This window comes from Oryza glaberrima, chromosome 2 (genome assembly GCF_000147395.1).
Source record: "Oryza glaberrima chromosome 2, OglaRS2, whole genome shotgun sequence".
Lineage (NCBI taxonomy): Eukaryota > Viridiplantae > Streptophyta > Magnoliopsida > Poales > Poaceae > Oryza > Oryza glaberrima.
In genome coordinates, this window is record NC_068327.1 from 22,765,898 (window position 1) to 22,783,025 (window position 17,128).

A 17,128-nucleotide genomic window follows, 5' to 3' on the forward strand; every position below is an offset into this window, starting at 1 on the left:
ATGGTCGCGTTAATATTTTATTTATTTCTATCCACACCTAATCTTTATTTTAATTTATATTTATTTTACCAATTTGTTTTTTTAAGGTTTATTGCTAATTAACTATTCTTTACTCACGATTAATAAACTTCGAGATCAAATCCAAATAAAATAGGCGAATAAGATCGGCATGATGCAATTAATTTAATAAGTTTTTGAAAATCCGTATTTTTAGAGTTTAGATTTTTGTCGTCGAATTTTCAGGGTGTTACACAGAACGCCATCTGACTACATGTTAGCCAAGAACAACACAAAAACACATAGATCCAAGTCAGCTATTTCAACAAACAACCACCACATTCTGCCAATTACAAATTAAATAAAGATCATTCCTGATTTCGTGCATGTGAGAATAATGGCTTGCTCTGCTCAGGTACGACGACAAACCAAACAACCCACTGGAACTCTTAACTACACGCCGAAGTTAGCTAGCTAGCTCAGCACAATCCACTGGACCTCACTACCTCAGACTACATACAACAAAGAGGGTTATCTCCAGTTGTAAGATAAATCAAACAAGCCCCGTTTAGTTCCCCAAAAGTTTTTTCCAAAAACACTATATCGAATCTTTGGATATATGCATTGAGCATTAAATATAAATTAAAAGAAAAACTAATTGCACAGTTAGGGGGGAAATTGCGAGACGAATCTTTTGAGCCTAATTAGTCCATGATTAGCCATAAATGCTACAGTAACCCACATGTGCTAATGACGGATTAATTAGGCTCAAAAGATTCATCTCGCGGTTTCCAGGCGAGTTATGAAATTAGTTTTTTCATTCATGTCCAAAAACCCCTTCCGACATCCGGTCAAACGTCCAATATGACACTAAAAAATTTTCATTTCGCGAACTAAACAGGCCCCGCTAGGCCTCACTCCGCGTGTCCCGAAGAGCTAGTTCCAGCTGTATAAGATGCAATTAAGCCCGTAGCAGTTAAAGAGGAATATTGAAGCGTGTTTGTCACAATTTATAAAAGCAAAAGTATGAGTATTTCTTTTTTAAAAAAGCTTATAATATACCCTATATACAAGTAAATACTAAGTGTTCATAAGTTTAGCGACCAAATCACGTGTTAATCCTTATACTCCCTCTAGATTGATAATATTTGTCGTTTTGGATAATGGCATGGTCTCAAAAAAAACTTTGACCATTATTTTCTATTATAATATGTATAAAAGTGTTAACAAATATATGATCTTATTAAAGTACTTTTTAAGACTAATCTATACATGTAGTCACCATATTTAAAAGACAAATATTTTTAAAATGATTCATAATCAAAGATTTTAAAATTTGACCCCACCCTTATCTAAAACGATAAGTATTATCAACTCGAAGGGAGCAGCTACTCAAACTTTTTAGACCAAGGCCGCCACCGACTATAATGTTAGCCAACAACACCACAAAAATGATACGTGGTTCCAAGTCAGCAGTTTAAACAAATGTCCTTTATTTTATATTTTTTAGAAAAAAAGAAAATGGCTGCTTGTTCGCACCGCTTCCTTCCTAATCTGTCGCTGACACGGCAAACCCGTTGCATCCCCGGTTCATAAAACAACCACCCACATGTGTTAATTATAAAAGCCCATATTAAATGATTAAATTAAATCCTAAGCTAACCCCTCTCGTCACACTAAACAAAACGCCCTCAGAACCAGAAGTCTTCAGTTGCTTTCCACGCCGCGCGTAGCTGCGCATGCGTGTGCGTATGATTCGGAAGATCGTTCCAATCCCTCCTATATAAAAAGGCGTAACCCAGAACCCAGAAGATGTGTTCTACTGTTGTTGGAGTTGGAATTGGAATTGGAATTTCTTGATCTTCTTTAATTCTTTCGCTTTCTCTTTGTTCACTTTCTTTAGTTTAATCCTCTTGTTAAGGAAGCATAAAGGATTTTAGGATCGATCGAGGGGGACGAGAAACTCGGGGAGTTGGTTTCGATGGCGCTCAGCACGGCCTTCAGTGCGCTCCCGACCTCGCCGGCCGACGTGCGGGTCGTCACCGCCGACGGGAGCGGCATCCGCGCGCACTCGTCTGTTCTTGTAAGCGAAGGAAGAGATCGCCGTTGCTTCGATGCGATTTTTCTCGTTCTTGTTTCGAATTTCTGATGAATTTCGCTTTGTTTTTCTGTTTGGAATCTGGTGGTGTGATGTAATGTGATGGCGAAGGCCTCGGCGTCGCCAGTGCTGGAGCGGATGATCGAGCAGGCGCCGCGCGGCGGCGTCGTCCCGATCGCCGGCGCCTCCACCGGCGCCGTCGTCGTCTTCCTCCGCTTCCTCTACGCCGCATCCGTCAGGTTTGTACTAGTAGGCAACCGCACGTACGCGCGCGATCACGCGAAAGGGAAGTTAACATGTGCGGCGGTGTGGTGGCGCGCAGGGGGGCGGCGGCGGCGGCGGCGGAGTGGGAGGAGGCGGCGCTGGCGGAGCACGGGGCGGCGCTGATGGCGCTGGCGCACGCGTACCGTGTGGCGGGCCCGCTGAAGCGGCGCGCGGAGGAGGCGGTGGCGGCGCGGGTGGCGGCCGAGGGCGCGGTGGACGCGATGAAGCTGGCGGCGCTCTGCGACGCGCCGCGCCTGTACCTGCGATGCGCGCGGCTCGCCGGCAGGGAGCTCGCGGCGGTCCGGGAGTCCGAGGGCTGGCGCTTCGCCGCGCGCCACGACGCCGCGCTCCGGGCCGACCTGCTCCAGCTGATCCGCGACGCCGACCAGAGGAAGGAGAGGTGGGGGAGGGAGCGGGGCTCCCAGGGCGTTTACCTGCAGCTCAGCGACGCCATGGCCGCCCTGGAGCGCGTCTTCGCCCGCGCCGCCCACGGATCGCCACCGCCGCCGCCGCCGCCGCGCACCGGCCAGTGCTGCAGGATGGCCTCCCCCTGCGCGCACCGGCGGGGCCTCCTGCAGCTCGCGAGGCACTTCTTCGCCGGCTGCGGCAGGAGAGTCGCCGGAGGCTGCACGCCCTGCCGGCGCTTCTTCCTGCTCCTCCGGCTACACTCCTCCGTCTGCGACAAGTCCGACGACGATTCTTGCGGAGTTCCCCTTTGCAGGTAAACAATAAACAAAAATAAAGGATAATCACACATGAAGAACAGCTAGGAAATATCCCCGTACAAATTTACAGTACGTGTTTGTTGAATTGGATTCATCGTATACGACTCTAAACTCCTACTCTATATACTGGAGTACTATATGGATGTTAAAAGTAGGATTAAATTTAATATTTAACTCATTTCTTCTATTTCTATATATAGACAATTGTACTTTGCATAGCTATCAATTTACACTGCTATAATTTGGTCCATCAAGATCTTACGGCTAACTTTTTTCTATTATAATGTGGTAATTTCTAAGTCTATAGAACAAACATGATGCCTTCTTTCGGCGCTATTTTATAATATAACCTAATAAAACCTAGGGATGGTCCTTGCAAATGACACGGTGCTAGATTTTTAAGGCTAGATTTTTAAGGTACGACTGAATTTGATATATAACACTTAAATTATATTCCATTTCAATAGATACAACTGTATTTTCTACTCCATAAATTTAAATGAAATATATTTCACACAACTCTTAACTTTTATGTTCTATAGATACAGTTGTACATTGTATACGAACAATCTACACCCACCAAGATCTAATGAATCAAATATTTTCCTTCTTCTCTGACTACCTAAGTAATTTGTACCCTTTTTTTCTAGTTGTTTTTATAATAGATAGATAGATACATATTATTAGATAGATAGATAGATTGATTGATGCCACATGCCATTGCCATGCCAAAAGCTAATAATGAACCCTTCCGTTCATGTTGTTTATGTTCTTCCCTTTGCTCCAGCGACTTCAAGACTAACATGGAAAAAGGGAAAGTGGACAAGACATGGAAGCTCCTTGTGAAGAAGGTGATGAGAGCTAGGGTGATGTCTGCATGGGCCAAGAGGCCGGTGCCAGCGCCGGAGATAGTGCAGAAGTCATGGGCAAAGTACAACAGCAGCAGTAGGAGTAGAGCAGCCAGATTCAGATAGATAGAAGGAAAAAAAAAACAGATTTGATACAAGTTCAGGAAGGCAAAGCATAGTTTTTTTTTTTTTTGGTATAAGCTTCTTTCAGGAAAAAAGGATTTAGCAATCCGGCAGGACATTCTTTTGTTGTATTGCTCCTGCAAATTTTTGAGAGGAGGAAATGCTGAAATTTTGCAACCTGCAAACCGCAATCAAATTGTGTGGCCAGTTCTTGGCCAGCTTGTATACATTTGTACAGTGCAGAGTTCAGCCCGTACTAGTCATTAGTACATGTGTATCCAACTGCTATTTCGCTAGTACTAGGAAGAATGCATAAATCAGTAGCCGTATTAAAGTACTAGTGTCTATCAATGCATAAATCATGCGTAAATCAGTACTAGCAGTATTATGTAGTACTATCAGTTGCTGAGTTGCAACAAGCCCAGGTACTGTAAGTAGACCTCAGTTTTAGCTGCTTCACCGACAAATGCTATATACAGGCTACGAGTCTACGACTAACAAAACAAGCCGTACTAACCATCTGAATAATTACCGGTAGAGTTTGTGTGAACAACCCTTGGTCAAGTCTTCATTGATTCCTACTACGGAGCCCTAGATGAACCATGTGATTGCATTTCACTAACATCAATGACACTTTTTTTTTTACTATGAGGATATTCAGATTGCCACATCCTGTAGGGTAGCACTGGGGGCACCAGAAATGAGGATATTCAGATTGAAGTTCCCTCATGATCATTTGCATTTCTCCTTCGAACTGTGAAAATCTTAAAACCCAAAATAATTAAGGAGCATTTGCTATAGGGACACTAATCTTTGCTTACCATTTGTCCTTTAGGCTGCAGTTTAGTTATCCATGATCAGTACTACTGTTCACCAGCGGCTTTACAATCTGCAAACACCTCTAAAGAGAGGGAGATGAATGCAGAAAAGGGAGCTAGAAAGTATCAAAAAGACTTGTATTTTTACCCAACATATACTGAAACAGTTTCAAAACTACAAAACCTGAATACGTCCTTACAAAATATCACAAAAGATAGAACTATTTCTACAATCATAAAGGAATTCTATGGTCAGGGGGTGCAAAATTTGTGTGCAAATTGCTGCACTGCACACTAGCTAGGGACAGATTAAACATGAGCTTAGGACTAGTCATTATATCCAGCGCCATCAAGGCATCAACATCACGCTAAGGATCCAGCCGGTTGTTCCTCGGCTCGTGGCGCCGCGCGTGGGCGTAGTCCCTGACCATGAACCACCTCATCTTCTTCCTCTCCTCCTCCCACTCCCTCGCATGCTGCCTCCTTCCGTCGTCGCCGCTGCCATGGAGGAACCCGCTGGCTGCCGCACCTTCTCCTTCCACGGAAAGAACAAGATCAGTTTCATACTCTTCACTCCAGTAGCAATCTCACTGAATGATCTTCAGTAACGCAGTAGCATCATAAAAGCTGGCAGCAAAGTTAGTAGTAGTAAAAAAACTTACCAACAAGAACTTGCTGATGAATCAGAGACCTGAAGCTGAGGAGGAAGATGAGAGCAACCAAGCTCAGGAGACCAAGGAACCTCATCTTGCTTTGCCTCTGCAAATTACTAATTATCTTGCACCGTAACACTGAGCAGCTGTGGCTAGAGCAATGGATATATAGGCCATGCCTCATGTCAGAGCATTTCAGAGTAGACAGACAGGTCAAAAAGATAGTAGGAAATTTTTGGTGGACACCTCTACCATTTGGCCTCTCTTTGCCTTGGTTGAATTTCATTAGTGTTCTCAAGATGTCCTACGAGAAGAATCTCTTGTTTCTGGAGCTCATCGATGAGCTTAAAAAAAAAAACAGAGAGAGAAAAATTCGAGCCTTTCCTACGCGCGGTTGCATTCTCTTTTTTTCCTGGGGCCAAGAGCAGCTGCAGAGCTAGTTTTATCCCTACGAGCCTCGGCAACGTCTCCCCGTGCGAGCTCTGTACTCCGCTATGGCATTTGATTTCGTACGTGTCCACGGCACGCACTCGGAGGAGTCGGAGGATCATTTTTCTTGGGGAGGGATTAGGAAAGCTCATTGTGTTTTGTTTGGGGTCTTCAACGAAGAATTGTTTTATTTTGGCAGAACCAAGTTTGTATATAACTCTTCATTACTCATTATCAACTTCTGCTGCAGAAAAGGGAAAAAAAAACTCGTACTATCTCCACCCCAAAATTGCAACTCATACTGAATAGTAAGACAGTCTAGGAGAAAGAATTACTGAATGAAATGGAGAAATTGGCATTTTAGGATGGGCAAAATATAATTTCTGTATTAAGATAAGTTAATCTAGTATGATATGTGATGTATCTTATTACTACAGCTGTGAACAAAATTAACTTACTCCATTTCTGAAGATGAAGGAAGTACTCCGTATTGCTGAATGACGGGCAGAAATTGGGCCAAGTAGGGTCATTTTCTTCAGGTATCAGCTAAAACGGTTGGCATTAAAACAGGGAAAAAAAAAACGATCACCCTCTGTCACATGGGACCCACATCTCTCAACCGGGAACTCCCTGCATAGGAGTACGTCAGTGGCGCCCACACCCGTGCCGGAGACCGCAGAGTGGACACGGTGGCGTCGGTGGCGGTGTCGCAATCATCCCGCACGCCCCCCACCCCCACAACCCCACACCACCACACCAACCCGAGGAGGAGCAACACCAACACCAACACCAACGTCCCCCAAGCCTCCTCCTACTCCCGGCCGCCGCAGCCTGCGTGCGTGCGTGTGCGTGCGAGAGCCAAAGCCTACGACGCCAAACACGGAAACCACCACGCACGCCGAGACAAATCCCACGATACCCCGAGAAAAGCAAAAGCCAAGCCCCCCTCTCACTCCCTTCTCCTCCCGCCGCGCCGCGCCGCCCCGATACCTCGCTTCTTCTACAAGCTTCCATTCCTCGGTCGGTGCCGGCCGCTTCGGGCGCGCGTGGAGGTGGTTGCTGCTGCTGCTGCTGCTGCTGCTGCTGGGCGGCGGCAGAAGCTAGTGGCGGTGGGTGTGGGATGCCCGCCGCGACGCCGACCCGCTCTCGCCTCCTCTTCCCCGCGTTGCGGCCGCGGCCGGTGGTGGTTAAAGCGGACGGGGGAAGCCTCGCCGCCGCCGGTGACTGACTGGCTGACTGACCGACTGCGCCGCCGCGGTGCGGTGGGACCACGCGCGACGCCATGGACGCCGCCTCCCGCCCCGCCGTCGTCATCGACAACGGCACTGGGTAAGCCTCCCTCTCTCTCTCTCTCTTTCCAGATCTGCGCGCGGAGAGCGTGCGCCGCGGCGAATCTGAGGCGGGTGATGAGAATGGGTGGCGCGCGCGCGCAGGTACACGAAGATGGGGTTCGCCGGGAACGTGGAGCCCTGCTTCATCACCCCCACCGTCGTCGCCGTCAACGACACCTTCGCCGGCCAGACCAGGGCCAACACCACCAAGGGGAACTGGATGGCGCAGCACAGCGCCGGCGTCATGGCCGATCTCGACTTCTTCATCGGGGAGGACGCCCTGGCCCGCTCCCGCTCCAGCAACACCTACAACCTCAGCTATCCAATTCACAATGGCCAGGTTTGTGCGCGCGCGCGCGCGAGCGAGCGTTAATTTCCTCTTCTGACACTCTGCGTTGCTATCTTAGTTTGCGGAGCTTCATTTACTCAAGCTGATATGGGCTAGATATTCAGGTTGAGAATTGGGACACCATGGAGAGGTTCTGGCAGCAGTGCATTTTCAATTACCTGCGGTGTGATCCGGAGGATCACTATTTTCTGCTCACCGAGAGCCCCCTGACTCCTCCCGAGACCCGCGAGTACACCGGGGAGATCATGTTTGAGACTTTCAATGTGCCTGGTCTGTACATAGCTTGCCAACCGGTTCTTGCCCTCGCAGCAGGATACACCACCACAAAGGTTAGTAGAGCTAGAATTCCTTGAGATGAGAACATGAATTTCGTTCTCAAGGCCATGTTTATGTTGTAGTTGAACTGTTTTATTACACGCTTTCAATATGCAATATTTCTGCTTAACCTTAATTTGATAGGTGAAAGAGACTACATTATTGAAATATTTACGTTTCCAATAAATTTTAATTCTATAGTGGTTTTTCTGTTTCATTTGAAAGCTCATTGTGTTGGCATCTTATTTCTAGCCATGCATGGACTCTTGAGCTTCGTAGTTGTGCTTAGTTTGCTCTACAATACTCCTTCCATCCCACAATACTGTCTTTCTGGTTTGTTTAGCACAAATTAAGGTTTAGCAATCAAAGACTAAAGTGCCCCTCATTTGAATGGAATTGTGAGGTTGTTGAGGATAGAATGTGTAGAAATTTGAATAGGAGGTGATTGATTGGACATATAGTACTCTTAAGTGACAAGTATTGTGGGATAAATTTTAAACCCTAAAGAGACAACTATTTTGGGACGGAGGAAGTACTACATTATTTGCCCCTCTTTTTCCTTTCGTCTATGTTGAGAGATATATTTATGAGGAATTTCATGCTTTGTTTTCAGTGTGAAATGACAGGTGTTGTAGTCGATGTGGGTGATGGGGCTACCCACATTGTTCCTGTTGCTGATGGTTATGTTATAGGAAGCAGCATCAGATCAATTCCAATTACAGGCAAGGATGTTACCCAGTTTATTCAGCAACTCTTAAAGGTAGTTACCATTGCTTTCTTGTGGGCCGTCACAAGATAGTACTTAACCTTCTATTTGTCAACAGATGTCACTGATCTTACATTACTGTGGATCTATGCCTTTGAGAGTCCAAATGTCCATCATAACTGCACAAGGAAATCAAAGATTCATGAAAATAACAGCCACAAATAATGAAAGGGAGAAAATGCATGAAATAGAGGTAGAATTGGTGGAAAGTAACTGTCAATTTTTATCTAATGATGCACAATAAATTCCACTCAAAGTTTTACAAGCAACTCCAGCCTGCAGCTGCAATCATGCGCCATGGCAAATTTTGTAAACACACCTGAGATTATTTGAGTCACCTCACCGTGGTTGTCAAATAAGCATATCAAGTATATCATTCTGAACAAATGAATACACATGGTTAAGACTAGAGGACAAGCTGAAATTATCGTTACCTGTATGTGATGAGAGAGACAACTTCTCTTCTTGTGCCATTTAACCTGCATGTGAAATTGACTTGGGACTTGGGAGTGTGATATATCAAGAAAGGATATATAAATATATAACAAGTTTACCTCATAATTTTCTTGAGATTTTCATATTTTATATAGCGAATCTGCATAATGGCAGTGCACTTATAAGTCACTGAGCCAATTAGTTCTTGCAGGAAAGAGGTGAGCACATTCCACCAGAAGAATCTTTTGATGTGGCAAGGAGAGTGAAAGAAATGTACTGCTATACATGTTCAGATATTGTGAAGGTATTAACTACTACAATAAATACATGAACTGTCAATTATTGAAACATGGATAGTATATGTTCTCGTTTATTCTAGGATGAGTGTTACTTCAAAAGGAAGGATTGCTTTTACCTCATAATAGCATTGCAGTTGACTGACTGTCACAGTTATAGCAGCCTAGGCATTGGCATTTAAGGCTTACCCTGCCTGGAATCTAATTTTGTAAAGCACTGTTCCAGCATGCTTGATGCCAAACAATGCATCTACTTTCCTCTGATTCACTTTTTCCTGCAACTGGTGATTGTTTTCAGTATCGAATATGTTGTCTTGGTTCTTCCCAGCTTTGAACCATTGACTTTGTTATTTGTACGACAAAAAATAGAGTCCCTAAGAGATGAAAAGAAAAATAATAATATAACTTTATTGTTGCCTTTTTAGGAATTTAATAAGCATGACAGAGAGCCCAATAAGTACATAAAGCACTGGAGTGGCATCAAACCAAAAACTGGTGCCAAATACACCTGCGACATTGGATATGAGCGCTTCCTAGGGCCTGAGGTAATTGATTTTGCATTAATGTGTTCACCATTAACTGTGGCTTCTACAATGTAACATTTGATTTAGGTTCAAAACTTAACTGCGATCATAATTTAACTCCAATTCATGGATAAACCAGTTTGAGTTCAGGCTTTATGTTCATAAATATAACTGCTTTGTACATGATATCTCTAGTAGTTCTGATGCATTTTCTAACTAAACATTTTGATTGCACTATCATTTTAATCTAATTTCCCCACGTTGCTGTGAACCATGCAGATTTTCTTCCACCCTGAGATTTACAACAATGACTTCACCACTCCTTTGCATGTAGTTATTGACAAGTGCATCCAATCATCCCCAATTGACACAAGAAGGGCTCTTTATAAGGTTTGTGTTATCAAAATGCCGTCTTATGATTCAAAATATCACAGTGGTTCTGAGTTTCATTTTATTGGACAGAATATTGTCTTGTCCGGGGGATCAACTATGTTTAAGGATTTCCACAGGAGGCTGCAGCGGGACCTAAAAAAGATAGTGGATGCACGAGTCCTTGCATCTAATGCTCGACTTGGTGGAGATGCAAAGGTACAAACTTTTCATGTTTGCTCTGGTTCTCTCCTGATTGCAGAAGAACACTGGCCAAACCAGAAACTTTATTGTGATATTGGAACTTGGAAGCTACAGCTACATTCTGTTTATTTCAGGCCCAACCTATAGAAGTAAATGTAGTTAGCCATCCTATTCAAAGATATGCTGTCTGGTTTGGTGGTTCTGTGCTTGCCTCTACCGCTGAATTCTACGAGGTATTCAAACTTCTATTTCTATATACAGTAGTAATGAACACTCATATCACTTGAAACTAGTGCATAGCGTTTACTTTTGCAAGTTGTTTCCAAAGCTTAAATTTTTTTGTTGGAATATATCCCCATATTCGGGGTTTCTTTTTCCTTTTTCCATTTTAGAAATTAAAGCTAATTCTGGTAGTTTTCCCAACCAGGCTTGCCACACAAAAGCAGAGTATGAAGAGTATGGCGCAAGCATCTGCCGGACGAATCCTGTTTTCAAAGGGATGTACTAAACCACGGCGCAAAGCTTCTGTAGACATCACCAGTGGCACCCCCAACGCGATCCAGCTGCACTGCCCAGCATGGTACAACTGACGTTGGGGACCGAGGGGGATCCTGCAGTAGCCTCGCTGTTATGAGTTGTACAAATCTAGCAGGCGCATAGATAGATCCACTCTTTCGGTAATACATTCCACATGTTCATCAGTTTTTGCTAGCCTAGCAGCAAAAACAATATGACCGAACGGCATGGGCAAAATATATGTTTCATGCTGCTGTATAATCTTTGTTGGTGACGGTGTAGCGTTACGACATTGTTTTTTTGTTGGTGATTTGGTTTTGATCTTTGTATGTCTCATGCTTATTACGTAGTATTAACTCCATTCTGAAATATAAGGGATTTTGACGATACAGATAAATGCATAGCCAAAATTTCTTATATTTTGGGATGAAGCCAAAATTATTTATATTTTGGGATGAAGGTAGTAGTCAACTGGTCATGATCACTTTGGGATTTCCTAATTTTGACGATACATATAAATGCATAGCCAAAATTCTAAAATTCCTTATATTTTGGGATGAAGGTTGACTAGTAATAATCTCTTTACTCTGAATTGCTCCGGGATTTCATTTTTTAGATAATGGAATATAATATCCCGCCCTTTGCTCAAAAAGAACTACAACCATATATTACAAAGATCCACTCCAAAAAAAAGACAAGTTGAACACACCAAACAAGAGAAGAGAGGACCCAAACTGAGAAAAGCAAAACAGAATGTGGAGCTAAAAGGCCTTGTCAAGGCCTAGGACTGAAGTTCAAAGCCAATGCATAAACCAACGACAATATCCTTGCACGAAGAGGTTTCTCCAAAGCGATGCCCCCAAGGAGGATGCGACGTGGATCGCCGCCACCGCTTGTTCGGAACCGAAGCAAGGTTTTCACCCAGAGAATATGGTAGGGAAAGGAAAGGGGTATGTTAAAACAACGCCTCCAAGGAGAGGAACGCCGCCAAACGGCGTCGCCGTTGTCAGCCAGCCAAATGGCTCAGCAAGGCTCTTGCCCGCGATTCCCTGTCCAAACCCACACCACCAATCCGCACAAGAAGGATCGTTGTCGGTCAACAACATTGTCCCTTCAGCGATTCGGCCAAGGCCACCACCCACAGTTGTTCCCGCCCACAGTTGCTCCGGGATTTCATAATTTCTGACTCTTACTTATGTACTGCAAGTCTGAAATTGCAGGTATAGCAAAGATTTCAAGGCTTGGATTTTGTTCCAACTATAGCTAATTTTGATAAGACTGCCTACGTGATGAGTTTGAAAAGAATTCAACCATGCAATGATCTCACTGCTAACCGTGCAATATGCAGAATGAGGCTAGAAATCAAGAGGCTAAAGCCACACACGAACAATTCAGAAGACTCGGTCAGGACTTGGCTGCACCAACAATTCAAAATGCAAGAACTACCAACAACCACACTGTTACTTCAGAGAAGAACCAAAGGTAAGTGCCCCTAGTATTTACATCGATGCTAACATTTGAGTTCCTCCTATGAAATTCAGGAGGGCATGCTAACCACAGATCACAGAATATGTCATTGCAAATGGTCACCAGAATGCTGGTTGAAATTAGCAGAGATCGATCGGGACTCGCTCTGGGTTCTGAGCTCTTTCTTGACCCTCAGAGAGCTTGACACCAAGCTGGCCTTTGATCCCTCCCCCAAAGGCATACAGTTTACCGGATTCCATGAGCGCGAACGTATGCGGGTATCCCATTTCTGAGTTGAGCCAATATGAAGAATTTGTTGTGCTAATCTGTACAGCCTTATCATTCAACACCTTAAGTGATTCTACCAAGCTTGGGGTAGAAAAATCTGCATCATCTGCTGCTTCCTCATCCTCCTGACAAGAAGCATATCAGGTAGAAATTCTTTATTTTTCATATCATGGTAGATATTTTGCAAGAATGAATGTGATAGAATAATGATCTAACCTGGAAACCTATATTCAGGGATTCAGCGGATCCAAAGGAGTATGTATCGCCGTTATCGGAGACAACAAAGGTGGTGTATTCACCGGTGGAGACATGCACAGCCTTCACATTGCTCAATCCTTGAACCACAGTGGGGAGAACCCTGTACTCCTCATCGCCATGTCCCAAACAACCAGTATGGCCCCAACCCCAGGTGCAGACACGCCCATCGTCACCTAGAGCTGCAGCATGCCAAGTGCCAGCCGCAACTGAAACTGGATTAAAGCTCAATGTCAGCAAATGTTCAATCAACTTGGGGGTGCCCTTATTGTTTTTGCATCCGTGACCAAGCTTGCCTCCTAAACCACAGCCTACAGAATACACTGACCTGCAAAGTAGTTAGCACTGTTAATCGTCTCAAGAGAAGCTCCAAATACCAAGCACTCAAATTTGTTTCAAAGATTATCATTCAAGAATAAATGAAAAATTGGCGCAAGAGCAAAAACTTACATTCCAGTTGGCTGGTAGGCCAACATAAGGAGATAGCAATTCCCAGCAGAAATCTGTGCAACAAGAACACCCTCAAGTGGTCCAGAGAGAAGACGAGGCTCAACATCTGAAGGATCCGAACTATGGCCAAGCCTCTCGGTTCGCCCCCATGAGATCGTGTAAACCTGACCCTCTCTAGATAGAAACGCAGAGAAGTAACCACCAATGGCTGCTTGAACTACAAACACACCCTTTAGCGACTCCACTATCTTAGGAGTGGTAATGTGATCAGCTGCATCAGAAAGCTCTTCCCACACAAAGCTACCCTTCCCAAATGCATAGACACTTCCTGTGTCACTCACAAGCATTGTCTGCCTTGATCCAACTGCAGCCTGTGTGATTTTGATGCCTTGCAAAGACCTAACAAGAAGGTGAACGTTTTACAACATTGGTAAACAATCATATATTTTATCAATATCAACACATTACCTAATAAGGCATGGCTTGAACCGATCTTCAGTATCCCCAAGGCCAAGCTGGCCCCAGCAATTAGCCCCAAATGAGTATGCATCTCCCTTTGTGGTGACAACAATACTATGGCCCGGCCCGGCGACAATCCGAGAGTAATTCCTTTCTCTAGCCACAATATACTTGAAAACAAGCTTCCAAGATCCACCACACCTCTGCTTCAGTTGCTCCCGTTCCTGCTGTGCCATTAGCTTAACCATGGGTCTTTTATGGCACATATCAAATGCCGCAACCTCTGGAAGCGATAGAGCAAAGTTTGGCTCGAAATTTGCAGGTTTACTGAAGAATGTACATGTAGCCTGAAACGACAGACATATGAGAAGCTCATCACTAGCAGCAGCTCCTGCTAAAGCATTGAGACAGAGAGAGCATAGCTGTAGAACTTGCCTCCAGTGCAGCGAGATCTTTAGGATCTAGCTCGCAAGTGGAGAGCACATGTAGCACAATGGAGGGGCTCACAGCAAGGGGGAATTCTCCTGGGGTTTCATGACCATAGCAATGGCGCTGCGAACGTTCCAGCGCCGTGTGCAGCGGAGATGAATGGGAGGGTGGCTCATCAACAATGCCATGGAACTGCATCACAGGCGAAGTTCCACTTGCAGCTGCGTCCATTGGGCACTGCATGCTTCTTGCAGTGCCCCTCGCTGTGTGGATCAATAGGATTATGGGAGCAGAGTACTCAGTCTGACAAGAATAAAAGAAGAGAGGCAAATTACTACTACTTCACATTATAGTGCAAACCCCGGCATCACTAATAAGCAAATCATTTGCAATGGAGGTTAAATTAAAGGAAGCATTGAATTATTCGATCATGTTGGCAGTTCAGTATTTCTAAGCTGTATTCTGCAGTAGACAGAGTGACATATTCGTCAGATAGCGCATGGACAGGAGAAAGCCTGAACCTCAATCCAAACACAACAACACACATGAACCCTTGTTAGATCAGGAACCATCTTACAGTGGAACTCAATACTACTAAAAACAGTTAATAGCAGAAACAACACAAACAACACATAAAAAATAAAAATTTTCATTCAGTAGTAAATTAGCAAAGCCTTTGCCCCCACAAAAAGAATGCCATCAGAATGAACTGCAGATGAGACTAGCACGCACAAGACAAATCCATGGATTGACCCCGGATCATGCCACCAAAGCAAGATCAACGCACAGATCAGTCTCCACCACAATGATCTTTCTCTCCGCTCATCTCCGACACGATCAACAGATGAGAAGAAGAGCAAAGCGGAAACAAGAGGATCGATCCATGATCCGATGATCGTGGCCACACAGTCTACAGTTCCACCATCCCCGATCCCCGCGCGCATCACAAAATCTCCCAAATCCGCCGCCTCAAATTCCCCCATTACAGCATCCGAATCCCCCCAACTCCTATCAAACCAAGAACCCAAGAACAACAACAAAAAGCAACCTTTCCTATCCCACACAGATCGGCTCAACAAGATCAGAAAAACCGATCCAATTCCACCAGATTCCCCCTCACCCCTGAACTCCTTATCCCCACAAAAAAGAAAAAAAATCCCCCAAAAATCCTCCGGGAAAATCCAGATTGAGGGCCGGTTCAGCTGCTAGTAAAGGAATCAAAACAGCACGGAATTGAGCAAAGATTCAGTGTCCGATCGTTCGTACTGGAGAATTCGTCTGGTGACGATGGGTTCATCCGATCCTCGCAAGGCTGCAGAGGCTGCAACCTCGGGGAACCGGATGTGGGGGGCGGTGGGGAGGAGGTGGTCACCTTGGAGGAGAAAAGAGAGGAGGAAGAGGAAGCTCCTCGCCGTTATATAGACGCACGTCAGCGGGCGCCACGTCAGCGTCTTTCGTTTCGTTCCGTTCCGTTCCATATGCTTCTGTTTCCAGAGAATCCAGATGCAACGGAGCTACAGATGCGATCGACTCGACTCGAGTCGGGTATCCCAACTTCCCAAAGCAGTTGATTTTTGTTGAAAAATCGGGTGGATTAGGACTTGGATTTGAAGCGTAAGAATTTCATGTAGGGTCATAGAAATTTCATATATTTTTTACATTGTAAATGGGTTTTAAATAAGACCTAGACAGTGTATGGCAAATGGGAAAGGGAAATGATTTCCTACCCATCTTTAAATCCTAACCGTTCATTCTCCCTCTTTCATTTAATCCTAACCCTTCGTTTATTTCTCAATCTCAATCCCATCCCTTATTTACCATTATCCAAACGCACCCCTAATGTATATGCTCGAAGCATATAGGACAGGTGTGATGCACGCGACCAATTTAGTGTAATTTGATCACACACAAAACTGGTAAGTTGAAAGAAAGGGAAAAAAATCACCATAAAGCAAGAATGACAATATAAGCATGAGTAACTTACTCCCTCCAAAAAAAAAAACAATTCTGAATTTGAACCTGGACACATGTGTCTTCAGGTTCAAATCTAGAATTGAGTTTTTTTGGGACGGAGGTAGTACACGATAGCTATTTATAATATTTCTATGTTATACCTTGGCGATGTCTAGACAACTCATTGACAATTTCTTTATTTGTCTATCTCAAATAAATTTGAATAAGAGTGAACTACAATTTAGACCATCTATTATTGCCAATATTTTAGTTTGGACTATTCTTGAATCAATCTTTTCATCTTCGACAAATAATTTGCCATTTTACCATTTTGGACTTTGGATGATCCAACTCACTATTCATCCGTGTCAAATCTCCGATCTAGGAAAAATATGGCATGCACATAGATGGGAAAGTTTGCCTATTTATTTAAAGCCGTCGACATGTGCTTAATAAGTTGTTTGGGATGGTCTAAAATGCAACAATGACAGAATCAACAGGTCCAAAGTGTTGGTTTACGGGTGATCTAAAATAAAATTTTGGCAATTAAATATGGCCTTTCAATTAACTATTTGAACAACTCATAATTGGAAATTGATCGCCTGTTAACCAACAATCGACAATCTTCCCTCGTCTATTTCTCTTTTCTTCATATCATAAAAAAAATATACGTGGCCTGGTATCTCTTTTAAGGTATTACCATCATAACATTTTTCATACCTTAACACGTCTTCCTGTTCTTTCAGCTCAACCATTTGCTTAATTTA

General features: G+C 44.1%; 3 protein-coding genes across 4 annotated transcripts; 2 read left to right on the forward strand and 1 right to left on the reverse strand.

Annotated features, from left to right (window-relative positions):
• The first annotated feature begins 1,686 nt into the window (after positions 1–1,686).
• LOC127763687 (BTB/POZ and TAZ domain-containing protein 1-like) lies at positions 1,687–4,370 on the forward strand. The gene is made up of 4 exons (XM_052288464.1): positions 1,687–2,080; positions 2,207–2,334; positions 2,418–3,080; positions 3,872–4,370. The coding sequence occupies exons 1-4, from the start codon at positions 1,979–1,981 to the stop codon at positions 4,056–4,058; spliced, it is 1,080 nt and encodes a 359-aa protein (XP_052144424.1). The 5' UTR covers positions 1,687–1,978; the 3' UTR covers positions 4,059–4,370.
• Positions 4,371–6,745: 2,375 nt separating this feature from the next.
• On the forward strand, positions 6,746–11,379 carry LOC127762177 (actin-related protein 3). 2 transcript variants are annotated; one of them, XM_052286579.1, is made up of 10 exons: positions 6,751–7,284; positions 7,389–7,626; positions 7,740–7,964; positions 8,564–8,710; positions 9,363–9,455; positions 9,873–9,992; positions 10,251–10,361; positions 10,434–10,559; positions 10,679–10,777; positions 10,972–11,379. In XM_052286579.1, exons 1-10 carry the CDS (start codon positions 7,238–7,240, stop codon positions 11,050–11,052), a joined length of 1,287 nt encoding a protein of 428 aa, XP_052142539.1. In that variant the 5' UTR covers positions 6,751–7,237; the 3' UTR covers positions 11,053–11,379. The 2 variants fall into 2 exon arrangements, with proteins under 2 accessions (XP_052142538.1, XP_052142539.1); XM_052286578.1 differs by having other exon boundaries at positions 6,746–7,284; positions 10,251–10,559.
• Positions 11,380–12,487: 1,108 nt separating this feature from the next.
• On the reverse strand, positions 12,488–15,791 carry LOC127762176 (ultraviolet-B receptor UVR8-like). Its single transcript, XM_052286577.1, has 6 exons — positions 15,675–15,791; positions 14,415–14,711; positions 13,989–14,326; positions 13,521–13,919; positions 13,032–13,398; positions 12,488–12,940 (listed from the first exon to the last, which is right to left on the reverse strand). Exons 2-6 carry the CDS (start codon positions 14,649–14,651, stop codon positions 12,668–12,670), a joined length of 1,614 nt encoding a protein of 537 aa, XP_052142537.1. The 5' UTR covers positions 14,652–14,711; positions 15,675–15,791; the 3' UTR covers positions 12,488–12,667.
• Positions 15,792–17,128: the final 1,337 nt, after the last annotated feature.

What these genes read in the sequence shown, in the direction of transcription:
- LOC127763687 (XM_052288464.1), top strand. Translation starts at nt 1,979, where the DNA reads ATGGCGCTCAGCACGGCCTTCAGTGCGCTCCCGACCTCGCCGGCCGAC. An exon ending in CTCTACGCCGCATCCGTCAG is followed by an intron (nt 2,335 to 2,417) that starts GTTTGTACTAGT and finishes GGTGGCGCGCAG; the next exon opens with GGGGGCGGCGGCGGCGGCGG. An exon ending in TGCGGAGTTCCCCTTTGCAG is followed by an intron (nt 3,081 to 3,871) that starts GTAAACAATAAA and finishes CCTTTGCTCCAG; the next exon opens with CGACTTCAAGACTAACATGG.
- LOC127762177 (XM_052286578.1), top strand. Translation starts at nt 7,238, where the DNA reads ATGGACGCCGCCTCCCGCCCCGCCGTCGTCATCGACAACGGCACTGG. An exon ending in CATGTTCAGATATTGTGAAG is followed by an intron (nt 9,456 to 9,872) that starts GTATTAACTACT and finishes TTGCCTTTTTAG; the next exon opens with GAATTTAATAAGCATGACAG. An exon ending in CTACCGCTGAATTCTACGAG is followed by an intron (nt 10,778 to 10,971) that starts GTATTCAAACTT and finishes TTTCCCAACCAG; the next exon opens with GCTTGCCACACAAAAGCAGA.
- LOC127762176 (XM_052286577.1), bottom strand. Translation starts at nt 14,651, where the DNA reads ATGCAGTGCCCAATGGACGCAGCTGCAAGTGGAACTTCGCCTGTGATG. An exon ending in TTCAAGCCATGCCTTATTAG is followed by an intron (nt 13,920 to 13,988) that starts GTAATGTGTTGA and finishes CCTTCTTGTTAG; the next exon opens with GTCTTTGCAAGGCATCAAAA. An exon ending in GCCTACCAGCCAACTGGAAT is followed by an intron (nt 13,399 to 13,520) that starts GTAAGTTTTTGC and finishes ACTACTTTGCAG; the next exon opens with GTCAGTGTATTCTGTAGGCT.